This window comes from Diabrotica undecimpunctata, chromosome 8 (assembly GCF_040954645.1).
Source record: "Diabrotica undecimpunctata isolate CICGRU chromosome 8, icDiaUnde3, whole genome shotgun sequence".
NCBI lineage: Eukaryota > Metazoa > Arthropoda > Insecta > Coleoptera > Chrysomelidae > Diabrotica > Diabrotica undecimpunctata.
Genome location: NC_092810.1, coordinates 1,855,004 through 1,877,471, shown reverse-complemented (window position 1 = coordinate 1,877,471; position 22,468 = coordinate 1,855,004). Strand labels below are relative to the sequence as shown.

The 22,468-nt window shown below is 34.5% G+C and overlaps 1 protein-coding gene across 1 annotated transcript; it reads right to left on the bottom strand.

Annotated features, from left to right (window-relative positions):
* Positions 1–162: 162 nt before the first annotated feature.
* LOC140448266 (uncharacterized) lies at positions 163–17,140 on the bottom strand. The gene is made up of 4 exons (XM_072541365.1): positions 17,103–17,140; positions 16,493–16,779; positions 16,151–16,444; positions 163–368 (listed from the first exon to the last, which is right to left on the bottom strand). Exons 1-4 carry the CDS (start codon positions 17,138–17,140, stop codon positions 163–165), a joined length of 825 nt encoding a protein of 274 aa, XP_072397466.1.
* Between the last annotated feature and the right edge of the window lie 5,328 nt (positions 17,141–22,468).

Genomic DNA, 22,468 nt, shown 5'->3' with positions numbered 1-22,468 from the left:
CCTTTTATTAACAGGGAGACATGCCCATTATTCGTAGTTTGAATGTAAAAAAATGGTGGTGTTAAATCTTTTTGGTATTCCATACTATAACAATAATAATATAATCCCTTTAACCTTTCAGTAGACACAGTTTAATTTTCTGTTTCTGTTTAATTTTCTTTACTATCTTTGCCCAAAAAATATGGACCAATGGTAAAATGTCTCATTATCTAATTCCTCATTTTCCTGTTCCGTATCGCTTCCGTCCAAGTTTTCTTCTACATGATCTTCTTCTCCCGATTTCTCTTCATCATAATACTCTTCACCGGTCGAAACTTCTTCAAAAAGTGCTAACAATCTTTTTTGCTCTTTTTCATAATCCATAATATCTGAAAAATAAAGTTTTATTATAAAACAACATTATTATAAGACAAAATTCTATTACTTCTCTACGGTCCACTGCACCAGTTTTACAAATTACAAACATTTCGAGCATCAACACTTCAATGATAAATGTACCTATTAAAAGAAGGTACAGAGCCGAAGAAACTCCTAGACAAGCTGCGTCTACTAGAGATATAAGGTATAGATAATATTCGGCATTTTAGAAACATTGGAAAATAGATGGACTCGGAGTTCGCGCTTGAATAATCGTGTTTTAATATTGTTATAAAGCTACAACAAAATTGTGACACAAGCCACAATAATTTTACTTTAAAATAAGTTCATTTGACGTTTTGATTTCCACTTCGGAAATCGTTCTCAAAATACAAAACATTCTTTTATTTTTAAAGCGATTTCCGAATCTATTTTTTAATTCTGGATAAGAATCTGAAAGACAGAGGTTGTGCGACCTCGTGCGAACCAGTAAAAACTACAATTTTGTGGACAATTTGAATGATTAAGCCATTGTAATGAAGTTGATGAATATTTTCTCATAGTGTATTCCTCAATAAAAAAATCTGTGTTTCTTGGTGTTTTTTTTAGAGCTACTAAATATAATATACAATTTTCTATGTATGCTGACAACTATTCTATTTATTTAAACATATGGTAATGTTATTTTGCATTGCGGCAACGCTGAGTGAAATCATAGTTAGCTAGCCGTGCTGTTTTCATGCTGATCGTGCAGAGTAGACCCGGCGTATGGTTGCTGGCATTTATTACCGTGTTGCGGTACCTTTGGACCAAGAGAATTGCATGCGTTTCTTAATCGGCAAACGTTCTTTGGGTCAACATAATATTTGGTCGAGGTTTATAAAAGATAAAAACACTTCATCGTCTTTATAAATATTATACGGCCCTTCATATACAGTCGTGATTCTATTATAATTCGTAAAAAAATCAGGAAAGAACTTGTGATACTATCCCCACACGGTATTTTGTCGTTTAGTGTTTTTTTTTCTAGTAATAATGTAGTGTAATAATTATGTCGCTTTCTAGAAGTTACGACTGATTCCATGGTCACTGTTATCGGTGTTGCTTTCATTGCTTGAATCTAAACCTTGTTCAAAATCTGAATCATTGTCAGAGTCCTCACTTGAGAAATACATCGTAATCAAAGTCTACTAAATCCAGCAAAAGCATAACTACAGTACTTTACACGTACCCAATAGCACTATTTTGTTCGTGGAATTGTTTTTTACTTTCCAGCACTATTGTTTTTATCGACTTGTTTATCTTTACAGGCGAACACTGTTTTTTGTAGAATGGTAGAGTAGAGTATAGTATTTATTTAATTACATAACAAATACAATTATTGTTTGTAGCAAGTAAAAAAAAAGATACATAGTATATAAAAAAGGAATATAAAACGTAACTTAAATACACTCGCGATCATAAAATCCGGGTCATCTTGAAAATTTCAAGTTTCTTAAATATTTTTGCCTCTGGTGCAGTAATAACCTTTTTTTGGCTAATGTATTTTTAATTTGTCATCAATGTTTGTTTTGAAAGAAAAAAAAATGGTTTTTTATTGTTTTTATTGAAAAAAACAGAACACAAATCAAATTGTTGATAAAACAGACATACGAAAAAAAAAAAAAAAATGGAAAATACAGAACGTGGTAAAAAATCAGTGAAATTTTAATGACCAATATCGTGTATTGCCTCCCCTTGCTCTAATAACCTCTTGCAGACGACGGGGCATACTCTCAATTTTTCTCCGGATTACATGTTGTGGTATGTTATTCCACTCTCTCACTAACAGATCCTTAAGCTCCTGTGCGTTGTTAGGAGGAGGTGTATGGGTTTGAATACGTTTTTTCAAATCGTCCCAGAGATGTTCGATGGGATTCAGGTCCGGAGACCTAGCTGGCCAGGGTACCCTCGTCATTCCAACTTCGTCCAAGTATTACATACTGATCCTTGCAACGTGCGGTCGCACGTTGTCCTGCATAAAAACGGCGTTTTCTCCAAGCCCTGTCATGTTGGGCATAACATGTTCTTCCGGAATCTCCGTAATGTACCCTCGTGCAGTTAGGGACCCATTTTAGATGAAGGGTAATTCTGTGTGGAAGTCGGAAGATATACCTCCCCAAGACATGATCGAGTCTCCACCAAATGGCATTCTTGGAGCAATGCAAGCTTGTGCAAATCGTTCACCGGTTCTCCTCCACACTCTTACACGTCCATCGGATCCAGTTAGGCAGAAACGGGATTCATCTGAGAATAACACTTTGCTACAATCGTTAATTTCCCAATGGGCGTATTGTCGAGCAAAAAGCTAGTCGTGCAACTCGAGACACCCGGCGAAGTGGCGGTCCTCTAGCCATTACCCGAGAAGATAGTCAAGAAGAGCGAAGTCTTCTTCTGACTGTTGCAACACTAAAATTGCGATTTCATACTTCCTCTAGACGATTTTGATGCATAACCGCAGTTGAGGTCCGGTTTCGTAAAGCCTGAAACACAAGGAAACGGTCATCTAGTGCCTTGGTCGTTCTTCTTCGTCCAGAGCCAGGTCGCCTAGTTAGCAAACTTGCCTCCTGAAAGCGTTGAAGCACTCGTTGAACAGTAGAAAGGCTTACGCCAACAGTTCTTGCGACTTGCCGTTGAGTGTGACCGTCTTCCACAAGTGCAACAATTTGTGCCGTTTCAACAACAGTCAAAGGCATTTTTGTCAAAAAATAAACACTAATAATGGCACTAATAAACACTAATGGTGGCAATAATAAATGTTTGTCCGTTGCATTTGAACAGAAAGTCGAAGTACAAACGAGACATTTAAAACAAGCGGAGTTACAGGTAGCGTTCATTTTGGGAAATGTGCACTTTACCGCGAAATCGGCACTATTAGAATTCTTTGTTACAAAGAAAACCGCAATAATTCTCAAAGACATGCATTAGTTTGTATTTCTGTTATTATTATTTACGATAAAGCTCGTTAAAAATTAAATATCGGTGATTTTCAAGGTGACCCGGATTTTATGATCGCGAGTGTATATCACAAACAAGAACACATATTAAACAAAAAAAGATTTATGGCAAAGTTAAGGTAAGCAGTTCAGTGGATGTTCTGCAATGAGTCATATATTCTTCTGAGCAGTAAAAAGAATGTTTTAGAAGATATTTTTTTATAACTTTATCGAAACTAAATTACCATACAGCTTAGCTGTTTAATACTTTTTGGTAAAATATTGTAATAGTTATAATTAAGGCAATTTTTTTCTGAAAGACCTAATTACAGCGATTGGGCACGTTCTCTGTGAATTTCAGTTAGAACTTGAAATATCAACAGAGTAGTTACCGGCATAATTTTGAATTTGATAAAGAAAGGTCGGCAGTGTTCTAGATAACTAACCCTTGCTAAAATCCTGATCTTTCAGTCTCTCATTCTAAATTCTAAAAATTTGAAGTGCATTTGTTAAATTGCCGAATATGATTACACCATAGTTTAGGTGATAGTGGAATAAAGAAAAATATGTCATTTTTAATGTTTCAAATTTAACAACCCTTGCTAGTTGGCGAATAAAAAATAATGAACTTGATAGCTTTTTCTTTAGTTGAGAGATATGAGCCGATCAGATCAGTCGATTATTTATGGTTATTCCCAATAGTTGAACAGACGTTTCACGTCATATAAATTTTGATCTGTAAGAAAAGCATTAATCATATCGACTTTATTAGAAATACACTGCAAATTTACATGAAACATGCTTACCGTACCTTGTCGAATTAGTTTATTTTAATAAAAGTTTGTAGAAGCTTCTAGGTTTCTTCCTCCACCTTGTTTATGTGCTGAAAATTTCTTTTGAAGTTAAATCTCCAACAGCAGCTCTTTTGGGTTTCTTATGGTTATTGTTGTACAGTCGAACAACTAATAGAAAAAATAATGGCCAAAAATAGATCGGTCCATCTGGCTTTTGTTGATCTTAAGAAGGCATATGACTCAATACCTAGAACCAAGCTATGGGAAGCAATGGAAGACATCGAAGTTCCACGAAGATTAATAAACGCGGTAAAAGCACTCTACAAGAATAACGAAGTAGCTATCAAAACGGGCAATAGAATATGCAGTCCATTTAAGACGACAAAGGGACTACTACAGGGTTGCCCCACATCCCCCACCCTGTTCAAAATATTCCTGGAAAAAACCCTGAAACCATGGAAAAGAAAGTGCGAAGGAATGGGTATACCAGTAAGGAACGAATATCTATATACGCTAAGTTTTGCCGACGACCAAATAGTGATCGCTTAAGATGAGGATGACCTCAGTTTTATGATGAGAAAACTGGAGCAGGAATATACAAAAAATGGGATGGAAATAAACCTAAAGAAAACTGAATACCTTACAACGGAGAATACAGAAATAAAACAGCTGGAAATAGACGAAGGTAAACAAATCAAAGGAACAGACAAGTATAAGTATTTAGGTTTCATAATATCAAACAAAGGAACAACGGAGGAAGATATAAAAAATAGACTAGGACAAACAAGAGACTGCATACGAAAATTGAACCCGGTACTATGGGATAAGAACATCAGCATGAAAACAAAGAAAAAAATATATAATACCATGACAAGAAGTATCCTCACTTATGGGTGTGAAAATTGGACAATAAAAAAGAAAACCAAAAACAAAATAAGAGCAACAGAGATGGAATTCCTAAGGAGAAGCTGCAGAGTAACAAGAAGAGATAGAATAAATAACATGGAGATTAAGAGGTGAATGGGAATGAACTCCGACATAATAGACTACATCGAACAGAAGAGGTTAACCTGGTACGGACATGTCAGAAGAGCAGACCAAAATCGGTGGATAAATAGAATAACAGAGTGGAGCCCGATAGGAAGAAGAAAGAGAGGCAGACCCCGAAGATCTTTCAGAGATGAAGTGGACGAAGCAATGAGTAAAAGAAACCTACAGGAAGGGGACTGGCTAAACAGGAAAAATTGGAGAAAACGGTTGAGTGAAGGAATACAGTGAAAACTGTGGAAATCCTTGTATATATATATATATATATATATATATATATATATATATATATATATATATATATTGTTGTACTTTTGAATGTCCATAAGCAATAAAAAACCTATATACAAATTTTATTACTTAAATAAAAATTAAAATTATTGATATTTCAAAGACACGGGCATATGAATTTTCAAACATCCTGTATAAGACAAAATATGTATTTTAAGTTGTTCGAAGAATTGTTCATTAGGCCTCAGAGACAAGACTTTCAAATATTATCGATAAGAAATTTAAATAAGTCGGTTATTGTGAAATGGTTTTACCCGGAATAAAAGTGTATATAGAAAGTGTTGAACAATGGACCGGGATTTGCGGTGGTTTTCTCCCCGAAAGATTATATCGGTAAAAGTTTATTAACAAAAGACATTGAATTGAGAAACAGGTATCGTTTGTAGCTATTAGTAAGAAATATTTGTAAAGTAGATAGATTTAGTTAGAATAATTAAAGAAGATTTGTTTTCTGGAATTACCCGAATGACGTTTTATAGAGAGAGTTGGGTGGTAACGATATACTCACAAGAGGTGGATGATTTTTATTGGTCAAATTTTGAATGCAAGGAGGTTTGGTTTTGGCTATGAGATAGGAGAGAGAAAAAAAGGTTAGTTAGTCAGTTTTCGTCGTCCAAGAAGGAAGGAGCTTTGTGATTTGTGTTTGTTTGAAGTCCCGAAGACGTAATTTACCGGGTGTGTTTATTTGCGGTGGAAAAGCTGACCAGTGTGAGGAACGGGGTACAGAGAGATAGAAAACCAAAGGGCCTAAGAATATTAATAGCAGACGAAGCCGGAAACATTTGGAGATACAAGGACAGATAGGAGAAAGGTGTACGTCATCTGGACCACAATAGGAGCAGAAGCAGAGAAAGGATTTTTTTGTTGTGGCGTGGCCATAGAATTGCAACGGCAGAGAAGGAAAGGTCAGTCAAATTTCATTAGAGCCGGAGTGTGATTTTCATTTATTAATTAAGTAAATTGAATAAATAATAGAGACAGTTAATTTTGCGATCACTAAAAAAAAAAGGAATTATAAAAAGAGCTTAGTTATAACACATATTAAAAATCAATGTAAAATAACATTTGGGTCCATGATAGAAAACAACTTCTCATATATTTAAAGTTAGTATATTGCAAATATTACAGGATTGATTGTTGTATAAAATTTCATTAAAATAAAGGACATCTCACATATAGTTCAGTTGAAATTCTATGTATTTTATTCAGGTCATATTACCTATCCCGATTAGGACGCCAATTGGAAAATATTTTGAATCCACGATCAAAGGTAAATCGTACAATTTAAATAGCCTGAGATTGTAATTAATTAATGCTGATTTATTGTGATTAATTGGAGATTAGTTCATTTAATAAATATAGACAGGATTTTTCCTAAGTAAGCAATATAATACAATTTAAATAGCAAAACAAAATGGCCCCCAACGTGTAAAGCTTTGAAAAATATTTCTAGTTGGCAAATTTGAAAGGATAGGAGTAGACGAGCAGATATTTGAAAGTTTATATGCCGGGGATAAAGTGAAATATTATGTAAAAATTGAGGACATAAAGATTATATATTTTTTTTAAGATACAATTTACCATAATTGATTTATTCGTGATATTGACAATTTATAGGTTACCATAATTGATTTATTTGTGTGATATTTAAATTTGATAATTTTACCATACTTGAATGATTTGATTGATTTTGACATTTGATATTTTACCATTTGATTTATTTGTGGGATATTGAAATTTGATACTCGTACTCAAGAGTTATTACATTTGAACAGGAAAAGTCCCGTTTGTTGCAACAGACCAGTAGAATTTTATATTTGGCGGGGAAATTATTGCACAAATTTCAAAGTTTCATATTTGGCGGGGATAAATAATCTAACGAACATGTCGGCCACAAGGAGTCAAAGCAAAACGCAAGAAAGGAAAGAGGATAAGATAGAAGAGGAAACAATTATTGATGAAGGATCGGATAATGAAGGAAATGCTACAATAATGGAGGAAAGAAAAGAAACAGGGATGTTAGAAAAATTATTAGCTATGATGCAAATACAGACACAACAAATACAAGAATCGTCACAAAAAATGGATAAAAATCAACTGGAAACAAAACACATAATGGATGAATCACAACAAAGAACGGAACAAAAATTGGACAATTTGGAAGAAAACCAAAGAAAAATGGAACAAAAAATGGAAACGCGTATGGACAAATATGAAAACGAAATAAAAGTCTGTTTAGAAAGAAGTAGGGAAGAAACAGAGAGGAAAATAGAATTGCAGAGAGAAGAAATCGAAACTAAAATGAAGGATATTCAGAGTATGCAAAAAAGGGAATTAGAACAGATAGAAATAAAATTTGAAAATGCGCTACAAGAAGACCGGAAAGAAACGGAAAGGAGATTTAAACAAATTGCAGAGATGGAGATAAGAGGAGTAGAAAGAAAGGAAGTCATCGTACATAGCACAGAAGACGTAAAAGTACGATTTGGCGGGGATATAAGGAAAATACACCCAGTGCCTTTTATAAATAACCTAAAGGAAAAAGTCAAATACATAGGACCGTTTGCAACAGCAAAGGAAACCATCAGAAACCATCTCACAGAAGAGGCAAATCTTTGGTTTGTCAGCAAGGAAGAAGAATTGGACAATTGGCAAGATTTTGAGAGAAGATTCTTAAATTATTTCTGGGGAAAAATCCAGCAACTACAAGTAAATAAAGAGTTACAAAATGGAAAATACCATGAGAGGATGGGCGTATCAGAAAAGATGTACGCATTACAACTCTATAATAATGCAAAACATTTGCAATATAATTATTCATCAGAACAATTGGTAGAGTTGATATCGCGACATTTTGAAGATACCTTGGAAGACCACATAAATCTCCAAAATTACAAGGACATTGACAGCTTATGTCAATTTTTGCAAATGAGAGAATCACATAGGCATGAAAGAAGAGAAAGAAGACCGCAAGAAAATTATAGACAAAGAGAAAACCAAGAATATAGAGATAGAGGTCAAAATTTTAGAAGAGATTATACAAGACGAGAATTCATACCTAGACGGGGATATGAAAATAGACCGAACGGAAGAGAGAATTATGAACCCAGAACCCAGAGATGGAATGAAAACAGGGATCGGGAAAATCAGAGTAGAAATAACCGCCCATACCAAGGAAACAGATACAATAACCCACGGAATGAACAGGAATCTCGCGGTAATCGATACGGGAATGATAGACCAAAAGAGAACAGAAGAGAAATAAATAATATGCAAAGAGAAGAAAATGAATATGAGAGAGAAGATGACGGGAGAGAAAACACAGAAGAACAACAGGCGTGTTTTCAAGAAGGCGCTCACTAAAAACGAAGAAACAAACAGGAATTTTTTGTCACCCCAAGGAATTTATTAAACTGGCAGGAAACAATGAAAAGAGAAATGGAGTTAATTTAAAATTTGTGGATGGATTTATAAATGAGAAACCAATTAAAATTATGATAGACACAGGCTCTGAAATAACACTGGTCAACAGAAAATTAATCGAAGAAGTAAATTTAACAAGTCTAATTTATAAAATACCTAGGGTGAATTTAGTGGGCGCAAATAAACGGACATTGGCAACAATAAATGAAGGTATACGAGTAATGGTACGATTGAAAAAAAATATGTATGCACTTCAATGTGTAATAATGCCGAATATGTCACATGACATGATTGTAGGCGTTGACGAATTAACGGAAAAACATGTAGTGATCGACTTCAAAACCAATACGATGAAAATAGCCAAGGAAAAAGAAGAAGAACAGGATAAGGAACAAGAGAAACAAATTACGGACGAATCAGAGAAAGAACAAACGGTGGAAATGAACCTGGCGACGAAGAAAGGAAAAGGAAGAAAGAGGGGAAAAGGTCTGAAAAAGATCAAAGAAAAAAAAACCTGGGATTCCTCAAAAGATGAGACGAGCTCAGGAGAAGAAGATGGAAAAATTTTGACAAGAAATAAAAGCAAAACTTGGGATTCCTCAAAAGAAGAGACGAGCCCAACAAAAAAAAACACAAAGGAAAATGAAGAGGACACAATGGAGACAGTGGTGTTTGAAGAAGACACGGAGTACACGGTGAATATGTGCGAAAAATTTGATGGGAGAAAAAAAAAATTGATATGTGGAGAAGGCAAAGAAAATGATTTGCGTATAATTTTAAGAGACTATGAAACGCTGATAAATGAGGAAAACCGAGTGGCCACAAAATACGAGCACTCATTTGAGGTGAAAAACTTGAGAAATTTTCGATCGAAGACTTATCCAATTCCTTATAAGTATCGGCAAGAAGTAAAGCAAGAAATCAAAAAAATGTTGGAAGATCAAATCATTGAGAGATGTGACTCACCCTATATTAACCCAATTGTGATAGTGAAGAAGAGCAGTGGAGAGTTAAGACTCTGTTTAGATGCCCGAAATATCAACCAACACACAGTATCACAATATGAATCACCGTTAAATATCGAGGCCATTTTTGGAAGGATCACGGGATCACATATTTTCTCAAAAATTGATCTAAAGCATAGTTTTTGGTTAATACCTTTGGCTGAAAAGTGTAGAAACTACACTGCCTTTTCAATTGATGGTATAGTATACCGATTTAAGGTAGTTCCGTTTGGATTACAAAGCGCCTGTGCAGCACTTGTACGAGCTTTGCATACCATTTTGAATCACCATGAAGAGTTCATCGTCCATTACATCGACGATTTATTAATTTTTTCACAAGATATGCAGAGTCATGTGGAACATATCAAAATAATTTTGAAAGAATTGGACACAGCGGGATTAAAACTAAACATTGAAAAATGTCAATTTTTTCAAAAGGAAGTGATTTATTTGGGTTTCAAACTTGACACCGAAACTGTAAGTCTAGCCGAGGACAGAGTAAAGCTCATCGACGAATACCCAAGACCAACAAATCTAAAAACATTGCGAGGGTTTCTCGGTACGATAAATTATTTCAAGAAATTAATTCCCGATTTAAGCCAAAAAGAAATTCCTTTAATAAAATTGTTAAAGAAAGGGACAAAATGGAATTGGAAAGAAGAACAGGAGGAAGCTTTCAAAATATTGAAACAAGAATTTGCTAAAGGAACAAAAATATATCACCCTATTTACAATTTGCCGTTTATACTCCGTACGGATGCGTCGATACAGAAATTTGCAGGAGTGTTGTCGCAAATACAAAACGGCCAAGAGGTTCCGATATGTTTTATATCTCGAGTGACTAAAACACATGAGAGAAAATACAGTGTCACCGAGTTGGAATTCGCCAGTGTACTATTTTGCGTAAACAAATTAAGGTTTTACTTATTGGGAGCTAAATTCACCATCGAAACGGATCATGCAGCATTGATACACATCATGAAGAATCGATTGGTAAATAACAGAATACACAGAGGCATTCTGCTCTTACAAGAGTATGATTTCCAATTTCGATACATCAAAGGGAAAGACAACATAATAGCTGACGCTTTAACACGGGACGAAGATACAGGAAAAAAGGAGACAATTACATTACATGTGGGATTGAATATACTGACACAAGACGAAGGGATATTTTCGTTAAATGAGATAAGGACCGACCAGGAAGGCCTAGAAGAAAGAGAAAAGAGAAGAGCAGAGCTAGAAAACGAGATATTTTTTAAGAGAATAGACGGAAAGGAATTATATTTAGTGACACCGACATTGGCAGAAAGAATCATCAAGAAACTACACGAGGAAAATGGACATATTGGCAGTAGAAAGGTATGGCTTGTATTTAGGGAAAACTACATCAGTCGACAAGATTACCGCATTGCAAAAGAGATCACACAGAAATGCGAAGTATGCCAGAAATACAAGAGCAGGAATTTTAAAAACGAAAATATTGCAAAGAGCATTGTTTCCCGGAACAACCTGGACATTATAGCCATCGACATGTTAAGCGATCTAATTGTGACCACGCAAAGGAACAAGCATATTCTGGTGATGGTGGATGTGTTCTCAAAATACGTAAAATTATATAGTTGCCGCACCACAAAAGGGGAAGAAATATTGAGAAAAATAGACAATTTCATCGCTACGGTAGGAACCCCAAGAAAAATTTTACTAGACAATGCAACGTACTTCCGAAATGATCGTTTCAAGGGACAGCTTAGAGAACGGGGAATCGAGACGAACTTTGTAAGCATCAGGCATCCCCAAAGTAATCCTTCTGAGCGATTTATACAAGAGGTAACGAAATTTCTTCGTATTGCAACGGATGGTCAACATCGGCGATGGGACAGAAAATTGGGAGAAATAGAGATGTACCTAAATTCCATGCCAAGTACAGTAACGAAAGAAACACCAGAATACATCATGAAAGGCGTCATGCCGATAAGACCGTGGGAAGATCCAGAACAAAGAGAGTATCGACAGGTTATAGAAACCGTTCAGAGGAGATTAAGAAGAAGCAATGAGAAATACATCCAGAGACAGGGTCATAATAGGAAACGAAGACCAGTAACTTTCCAAAAGGGTGACAAAGTAATGGTAAGAGCATTAAGAGTGTCAAATCTTCAGACCGGTATTTGCGCAAAATTGATGCCTGTTTTCGAAGGGCCATACATAGTAAACAACGAAGATGGAGTAAACAGCTATGAGTTGAAACATATGGATTCTGAAAAGATCAGAGGTATTTATAATATCCATGATGTATATAAATATCACGAATGAAGATTTAAATTTGTATAAAGTAGATAGTAGGATAGGATAATACGTAGCATAAGTACAGATAGCATACAGGAAGTGCGTTTATTTTGCCTCGAGAAAATTTAGTTGCATAAATTGATAAATTTTATCGATTACAAAGGCGGGGATTTGTTGTACTTTTGAATGTCCATAAGCAATAAAAAACCGATATACAAATTTTATTACTTAAATAAAAATTAAAATTATTGATATTTCATAAAGACACGGGCATATGAATTTTCAAACATCCTGTATAAGACAAAATATGTATTTTAAGTTGTTCGAAGAATTGTTCATTAGGCCTCAGAGACAAGACTTTCAAATATTATCGATAAGAAATTTAAATAAGTCGGTTATTGTGAAATGGTTTTACCCGGAATAAAAGTGTATATAGAAAGTGTTGAACAATGGACCGGGATTTGCGGTGGTTTTCTCCCCGAAAGATTATATCGGTAAAAGTTTATTAACAAAAGACATTGAATTGAGAAACAGGTATCGTTTGTAGCTATTAGTAAGAAATATTTGTAAAGTAGATAGATTTAGTTAGAATAATTAAAGAAGATTTGTTTTCTGGAATTACCCGAATGACGTTTTATAGAGAGAGTTGGGTGGTAACGATATACTCACAAGAGGTGGATGATTTTTATTGGTCAAATTTTGAATGCAAGGAGGTTTGGTTTTGGCTATGAGATAGGAGAGAGAAAAAAAGGTTAGTTAGTCAGTTTTCGTCGTCCAAGAAGGAAGGAGCTTTGTGATTTGTGTTTGTTTGAAGTCCCGAAGACGTAATTTACCGGGTGTGTTTATTTGCGGTGGAAAAGCTGACCAGTGTGAGGAACGGGGTACAGAGAGATAGAAAACCAAAGGGCCTAAGAATATTAATAGCAGACGAAGCCGGAAACATTTGGAGATACAAGGACAGATAGGAGAAAGGTGTACGTCATCTGGACCACAATAGGAGCAGAAGCAGAGAAAGGATTTTTTTGTTGTGGCGTGGCCATAGAATTGCAACGGCAGAGAAGGAAAGGTCAGTCAAATTTCATTAGAGCCGGAGTGTGATTTTCATTTATTAATTAAGTAAATTGAATAAATAATAGAGACAGTTAATTTTGCGATCACTAAAAAAAAAAGGAATTATAAAAAGAGCTTAGTTATAACACATATTAAAAATCAATGTAAAATAACATTTGGGTCCATGATAGAAAACAACTTCTCATATATTTAAAGTTAGTATATTGCAAATATTACAGGATTGATTGTTGTATAAAATTTCATTAAAATAAAGGACATCTCACATATAGTTCAGTTGAAATTCTATGTATTTTATTCAGGTCATATTACCTATCCCGATTAGGACGCCAATTGGAAAATATTTTGAATCCACGATCAAAGGTAAATCGTACAATTTAAATAGCCTGAGATTGTAATTAATTAATGCTGATTTATTGTGATTAATTGGAGATTAGTTCATTTAATAAATATAGACAGGATTTTTCCTAAGTAAGCAATATAATACAATTTAAATAGCAAAACAATATATATATATATATGGTTATTGTTCTACGCAAAGAAGTTGCTCAGTCAGAATCTAAAAATATGTTAAAAACAAAGTGTGTATCGTTTTTGATACACATAGTTCTTGTACGAAACTATCGAAAAACATTATGCTAGGCCAGCGTATCGAAAATTATACACACTTAAAAACTACAACAATAAATTGCGAATAAATAAAAAGATTGCTCACTCTAAAAGAACATAAAAAAACTCTATTCATCTAAAAAATATTGTGAACAATGAAAATTTTGTCAACTAGCTTAGCATTGAAGGTGCTACGGATAAAAAATTGTGTAGTTTGTGTTGTAGTTTGCGAATTACGAAAAATCCCCAGATTTTTAATCCGAATTCACCAACAATCATTGTCCAAACGGCGCTTACTAAACGTCGGTGAATTCTCACGTTGCAGGGGTCCCATAGACCTTAAAATGCATCAGGCATGCGCCCTTCGGCTAGCATAGCCTCGTCGCGAGGTACGCTGCGCTCAGTGTGTGTTCCTCGGCAGAAAGTAGTTTTGACTACCGATCTCCACCATGTGCGGGATGGTTTTATTTACGGATTTCCATAGCAACGGACCACCTGTTTGTCGTAGTAGTATACTAAAATGTGTGTAGGATTGTTTTGGAATGCTATGGTTTGTTGTGCATCGAAATAGATCGACGGGTTTTGTTATTTGTAATTTATAGACGGCTTTGAGATTTCGCTAATTGAATTATAGGATTAAAACTAGTGTTAATTCGGTTTTTATTGTTCAATTTAAAGATTTATGTTTATTTATTAACGTTTATTTAAAATATTTTGAGCATTGTATCTTTGCTTTTTACTGTTTCATTTTGATGTTGACTTTTTTTTATTTATTTATTGCACTAACAATATACTCAATAACTACCATCCAGCAATGATTCACTGTAAATCTTTTTACGTCTTCTTTCTACTAGTTGATTAAATAATCTTTTGATTAGCTGACTTTTTTCATGGTCTGTAATGACATTATTTACATTGAGTGTTGTCACTTCAGTACAGTAACCAACTTACACCTCTAAAAGATTAACGAAATTCGCAGAAAAAATTTCGTTGTAGTAAAAGGCACGGTAAATTGCACTGGTGTTCTCCATAATGTTTAACACTTTGCTAAATTTTAGGTATAAAATATATGTATAAATATATGTGCCATTAACACGTTGTTCATAGTTTTGCATACTTTGTTATATTTTTTTTTAATAAATAGTATTCTTGCATAATGTTATTTAACGTAAATTTCTTTCACCTACATGTGTAATAATTTTACAATGTACTAAAATATCACTTTTAATTTTTGTTAAAAAATACTTCGGAGTAAACTACATTTTGTCAATTTAAATAGTAGTGGTTAGATTGGCCATATTATTATGTCTATTAGAGTATACCGTTTTTGAGACGTCTGCGATTACGGGTTAAAGTTAGGGTCTTGGCAAATATATTTAACTTTTTATTTTCAAATGAAAATACTCGTACTCAATATAAAATAATTGTGGAAAACATTTTAATTTGTTTATGTACGGTTTCCAACCATTTCTAAACTTTTTATCAAACACCAGTGCCGGATTTAGTTCATGTACCGCCGGGGGCTAAGTCATACTATACCTCCACTCTCCAGTAGGTCTTAGGTTAACAATTCATTAAAAATATTTTAATATTATTAGGTAATTTATTACAAATATACAAAAAAGCCACAAAGACACAAACTCACAACTTATAAAGTAAATTAACATAATTATTTGCAAACAAATTTTCCTGGACTTCCTACTTGCAAACAGGTCGATGATGTTATTAAAATCTAATTTTCTAAGCAGATCATTATTATTATTCAAAACAGCGAACGAATTTAATGTTTCTTCCGTCATCGTATTTCTCAAATAATTTTTGACCCGTTTTAAAGAGGAAAATGATCTTTCACCAGCTGCGTTAGTAACCATCAACGATAAGAAGATTCTTAGTGCTATGTCTACGTTTGGGAAGGTTGCAATTATATTATTTTTATGCAAAAGCTTCATCACAAAAGCAGCACTGTGAGTTGTTGGATTTTTATACTCAACTTGGCGTAGTAGTGATATTAAAAAATGTTTTAATTGAATACACTCACTTGCTAGATATGTATCCAAGTCATTCGAATAAATATTCACTAATACAGACGCTTTGTCTGAAATCACGTTATCCTCTGAAAGAGGCAGAGAAAATAAAAATGAGAAAGTGATGGCAAGATCTTTTAATTTTTGTTTTAATTTTGTTTTTTGTTCAAATAAATTACATTTATCACGAAGAAACTCATAAAAATGTTGTAATGAGCTATACAAAGACGAACATGTATGTAAGTCCATATTTGCGTTTTGTAAAGATTTACTCGCTAGGTCAGTTCTTTTCAGTACTTTGATCCAAAAGGCAGCGTAAATACCAAATTCTATCGTAGCCATCTTTTCGTGTAAATTGTTTGCTTGACAGCGAACTGGCATCTTCTCGTCGTCGTTAGAGGATAACTCTAAAACTGCTTGATTTATATATTGATAGCATAAATTAAGAGCTTTTAATGCATTAAATCGTCCTGACCATCGAGTCACATTCACTCTTTTTGGAACAAATATGGTATGGCCACCATTTTTCAATAGATCAGTGATTCGTTTCCATCTGTAAGTTGAAGCTGAGAAAAAAACATAAATTTCTTCAGCAACTAAAAAAAAAGAAATACTTTCCATAGTGGATTCTGCTGCATGTTGCACAATCAAATTTAGGGAATGTTCTGCACATGGTACGTATTTTGCCAAACTATTCCTAGATTTTATTCGGGCTTGGAGACCGCTATAAACGCCAGACATGTTATTTGTATTGTCATACGATTGTCCCCTGCATTCATCGACAATATTCAGGTTGGACAAAATTTTTACAATACTGGCTTCCATATCTTCGGCTTTGTGGCCAGTGTTGTCTAAAAACTGAATGAACTTCTCGACAGGTGTTCCGGTTTCCGAGCAATACCTAATAATGAATGTCAGTTGATCTGTACGTGTTATATCAGGCGTAGAGTCAACACTGATTGAATAATATTTGCCCCAGTGTATTTGATTTACAATTCCTTCTAATATATGGTCCAAAAATTTAAAACAAATCGTTTTTGATAAATAAGGTACTAAACCACAGCCTTTTGAAGCATATTTTTGAATATGTTCTTTTCAAAGAGGATCATATTCCGTCAACAACTCTAGTAATCCAAGGTAGTTGCCATTGCTAGTAGAACCAAATTTTTCATCGGTTCCTCTAAAAGGTAGTCCCCTACTAGCTAAGAATTTTATGAAACTAACGACTCTCTGTAGTATGTTTCGCCAATATGTGGTCTCATGTTCAATCTGTTGCCGCAGAGAATCATCGATCTCTCTCATACTCAATGTATCAGCGTATACAGTGTATGTAGCACTCAAAGTGCTATTTTTGCTTGAAAAGAGTCGACAATATAAGCAAAATAAAGAGCCTGTGCTTTTGGAATAAACTAACCAGTCACGCCGAATTTTTTCACCATTCTTTAAAGCTTTATAGAATAGTGGATTAGTGCAGTACCTGTTTTGTTTTCCTATTTTTCTTTTTGAAGATTCAAAGTCTTAAGAATTAGGATCTTGTGTTTTGAATTCTCTCAGTCTTCATCTACACAATTTCTTGGTCAGAATTTCTGTTTCAGGAGAACTCTTTTCAGGATTTAACTCGATATCACAAAGTGGGCCTGAATTTGCTGTGGATGAATATCTCGACGTGGTGAAGACCCTGCTGCAAATTTTATTTTATTAAAAAGTAACTAAAGCAGTCAAATAAACGTACCTTCTAAAATATGTGAAACTGTTGCAATTGGATCGTCTTGAAAAGAAGTGCTCGTTGGTATACTCTCTTGCTTGGATTTGGTAAAAAAAGCTGAATCTCGGGGTTTTTTTTAATACTGCATTTAATTTTTGTTGTTTTTCTAACTTTTGTCGTTTAGTTCATCAAGAGAAAACACTGGATGATAGACATAACGCTGCAACTTCTCGAAAAGCGAAGGAGAATTAAATCTCTCATATATCAAAACAACAGCAACAAAAACGAATTAGAAAGGTTAAATAGAGAAATTAAAAGAGCATGTAGGGATGATAAAAATAAACACATAAATGAAGAATGCGAAGAACTAGAGAGACATGCAAACCGGTATGAATCCCATGGCTATATAACAAAGTCCGATATCTATCTAGGTAATTTAAACCAATTACACAAACAATAATGGATCATTATTGCACAGCATCATGGAATATTGTCAAAATATTGAAAAGTCTATATGCAGATGATCCCCAGAATGCAAATCACGACGAGTTCACTGCAGAGAGAACCAAATATTCTAAAGTCATAGGTAGAAAAAGCAACCAAAAAGTTAAAAAAATAGAAAAACTCCTGGCGCAGACCAGGTTACCGCAGAAGTTTTAAAAGAGACTGGAGATGTTGGAGTAAATGTTATGCATATGATCTGAAAAAAGATTTGGGAAACTGGAGAGTGGCCCAACAACTGGACAACATCTACTTTCATCCCTATATTCAAAAAAGGAACTCCGCTAGATTGCAGCAACTACAGAACGGTAACTCTAATTTCCCATGCAAGCAAGGTTCTACTTCATGTAATACATGAAAGACTAAAAGCTTCTCTGTTGCCTTAGATATCAGAAGAACAAGCGGGATTTGTCCTAGGAAAAGGTACAAGAGAACACATCCTTAATGTCAGACAGCTAATCGAAAAAACTCGTGAATTCAATACTCCTATGCTTATGTGCTTTGTGGATTACACAAAGGCCTTCGATAAAGTCAAATGGCAGCAGCCATGGTCCATACTAGCGGAAATGGGAACACCCCACCACTTAATTCAACTAATTGGAAGTCTATATGAAAATAATAAGTGCACAGTAAAAATAAACAACACCCATTCCGATCATTTCAGAACAGAGGCAGGTGTCAGGCAGGGATGCATAATCTCGCCAACTCTGTTTAATCTTTACAGCGAACACATTATGTGAAAGGTACTAGACGGATAAAAGGGTGGAATATCAGGACGAGGTCAAAAAATCAGTAACTTGAGATATGCTGATGACATTTTAAAAATCGCGGCATATCAAGAAGAAATGGAAGACATAATGAGATGTCTGGAGGAGAAAGACAAAATATATGGACTAAAACTAAATCTGAGTAAGACAAAGATCATGATAGTAGACAGAGTTCGGAATAATCTTCAACACATTAAAGAAATTGGGGGCTTTGAAGTAGTAAATAGTTTCATATACCTGGGATCCCAAATAACAAATGACGGAGGGTCTGACGGAGAGATACGTAGAAGGTTGTCTATTGCTAGAACAGCTATGATGAAACTGGTAACAATTTGGAAAAATTCTAGCATAACAATACACACAAAACTAAGGCTGGTAAGGCATTCATTTTTCTCATAGCCACATATGCATCCGAAACGTGGACCTTAAAGAAAGCGGATAAAAATAAACTAGACGCTTTTGAAATGAGGGTATACCGCCGCATGTTAAGAATATCCTGGATTGATCATCGCACTAACTTATCGATATTAGAACAACTTAAAGTAAAGGATAGATTGCTTAAACAAATACAACAGAGATATTTGCAGTTATTTGGACACATTGCTAGAAGAACAGGTACGATGGAAAAACTGATAGTCAAAAGAAAGAGACCTAGGAGAAGATCTCCAAGCCGTTGGGTAGATCAAACAAAAATATTGATTAACCAAGGGTTACATGAAGCCGAACAACTAGCCCAGGCAGGATAGGATGGAAGGAAATCGTGAAAAAAGTGTAAAGGCCTGATGGTGTCACCACATTCGTATACTTAGATGAGACATGGATATTTGCAAAGAGTCGAATTAAAAGGCAAGACGACAGCATAAAATCAATAAAACTCGTAACTGTGAAGCAGAAGTTTGGAGACGTATTGGTATGGCAAAAAATACGATGAGTCGCCTAACTAATGTTTGGAAAGACAAATCTATCTCTCAAAATATCAAGATGAGACTGGAGAATGCCCTTGTATTCTCAAAATTTCTATACGGGGCAGAGACTTGGACTCTTCGCAGACGTGAAGTTAAAAAACTTGATACCTTTGAGATATGGTGCTGGAGAAAAATGCTGCGCATACCTTGGACAGCTCATAGGACAAACGTTTCTATTATAAACCAACTCGAGGTTAAAAAAAGGCTGTCCACAACATGTCTGTAGCAAATTCTACAGTTCTTTGATCACGTGATTCGCAGAGGTAAGGATAGTTTGGAGATTTTAATTGTTTCTCTAAAAGTTCCGGGGAGAAGATCAAGAGGACGATCACCAACTAGATGGTTCGACCCAATTAAGAATTCAGCTGGAAATTTATTCTGCGAAGCTCTCAGAGCACCTGAAGATAGAGACCAATAGAGAAAAATGGTTAAGAATATTGGAAGAAATCACGATCCTCAGTAATGGGGAAACGACAAGAGAGAGAGACGACAAGAAATATAGACCATCTGAGACAGAGCTGTAGTAGATCAAATATGTCGTAATAACCCTAGTCACAAATGAGGCTAGATTGTATTCTTCTGAAAAAAAACGAATTTTATTCCAATTTATCGCATCGACCTCGTATATAAACATTTCTTCGTAAATTATACGATTCCGTAAATATAGAGGGTAAAAAAACTTTTCCAACATTGTTCCCAGAGGTAATTTCCTAATTTAAATATTTAACAAAACGTAGACAAGCCTGATTGCAGCACTTTTATGGTTATATAACGTCGTGTACGGTGTAAAAGAAAGCTGACAAAAATGCGGTCCGAGCGATAAGATTAGTTTGAGACTTAAAAAATTCCTGTTCAAAGATAGGAGTGTCAAAGTAAACAGTGGATGTTGTACTGACGTTGCCTTTTTGGAGTCTTCGGAATGATGGTGGACATAAAACGATCTCTTATACTTTATATAAAAGATGTTTTAGTGATTGATAATCATTAATAAGTTAGAGCTTCATTCTATAAATTTCATCTAAGCCGTCTGTGTTACTTTTAACCCTATAAAATTTAAAATAGAAACAGACTACGATAGTAAAAGTATAAAAAAAGGCAGTTGCCCGATTTTAAAAGGCCTACGTGTTCATTCAAAAACAGATGCGAGCCCATTTAATTCTATTTTGGGGTTCTTTTATAGTCGAACAATTAGGTAGTCTACAAAATCATTTCTGTTGATGTTATGTTCGCATGTGTCTTCAATTGGACTACTGGATGTTGGTGTATACCTACCCTAAATGTAGACAGATGTCTGTATCAAAGTGATAATTTTCAACGTGATGCTGTTAATGCGGGTGCCTATTTTCTTGTCTTGTTAGTTTTGTTTTATATTTCTATCTAATTTCCAAACGCCAATGCTATGCACGTAGACCAGGAAAGTAGACTGTATCCAGAAATTTAGTGTCTCATTATAAAAGTTATTTTAATAACAGCTGTAAAACTGAATAATCCCTTGTAAATACTCTATTGTTGTATAATTATCACAGCTACCAAAGCTGCCAGGACCGGCATGATAGCCAAGCATAGCACGACTGTATATAGGTATATGGACGTGTACGAACTCATCACTATATAGCCCCTCATAAAATTATTAGACCCTCGGAGATATAGTAAACTAATCACCGGCATCCTTTGGAGATTGGTAAACTCATCACCGCAGATAGGTAAACTCATCACCGGGATTTTTGCCTGGTTTCTAATGCGAAAGATTGCCTCTTACCTGTTATACTTCTCGTTTATGTGATAATTTAATAAATTCATAAATTATTTTAAGTAAGTTGCTTTAAAATTTAACTGAGATATTAATATGTCTCACGGTGTGGCCTATTAGACGTATCTGCCAATCTAAATGGTTTTGAGATCTAAAAATTTAGTTGCATAGGATTTCGATAGTGAACTTTAAAATGAAAATATTTGTCAATATGTGTTATTTTTGTTTATATCGGAAGTAGTCCCAACTTCGTTATTTGATTTTCATTGCATTTTTATATATTTCTCATTGAATTCTCGAGATAATTTGTTAAGCATACATTCGGTCTAAGTCTTACCGTTTTGGCGTTATTTGACTATTTTGAAAATAATACATGATTTTGGACAGTTAGTAAATATAAAATATCTGGAAAAAAAAGGAAAAGCTAAAAACTTGAGTGTGCTATTAGTGCATTGAAGTCGAAGGAAACCAAATTTTTTACACTGCAAAGCTTTAAATTTTATGGCATCATTGGCGGAAATTTTTAAATTTGAAGTAATCAGCAATGCATTTATTATGACAGAATGTATCAAAATGCTTAAGTACAGCTTCCTGTACTTTATCTTTCAATGACTTGACTTGTACAAAGATCCCACAATTAGAGTGCTTTTAAAAGAAATATTTTTACATTTTTTGGTCAGTTTTCGCCATTATTTGTAGGAGTCAGATGAGTTGTTCATTTCATTTCATAAACATCATGACAACTAACCTCAATTAGTGTAAGATACAAAATAATTTTTATTCTGTAATTTGTACTAATTTTGTTTATTGTAGCACCCTGATAACGCAAATAGAGATTTGCGAATGCTTGGTAGTTTAAAAAGAGTACTTCTTTGTCCTATCTTCGGCTGCACATCCAAATA

What these genes read in the sequence shown, in the direction of transcription:
- LOC140448266 (XM_072541365.1), bottom strand. Translation starts at nt 17,140, where the DNA reads ATGAGACCACATATTGGCGAAACATACTACAGAGAGTC. An exon ending in GAAACATACTACAGAGAGTC is followed by an intron (nt 16,780 to 17,102) that starts GTTAGTTTCATA and finishes ATTCATTATTAG; the next exon opens with GTATTGCTCGGAAACCGGAA. An exon ending in AGCAGAATCCACTATGGAAA is followed by an intron (nt 16,445 to 16,492) that starts GTATTTCTTTTT and finishes TTTTTTTCTCAG; the next exon opens with CTTCAACTTACAGATGGAAA.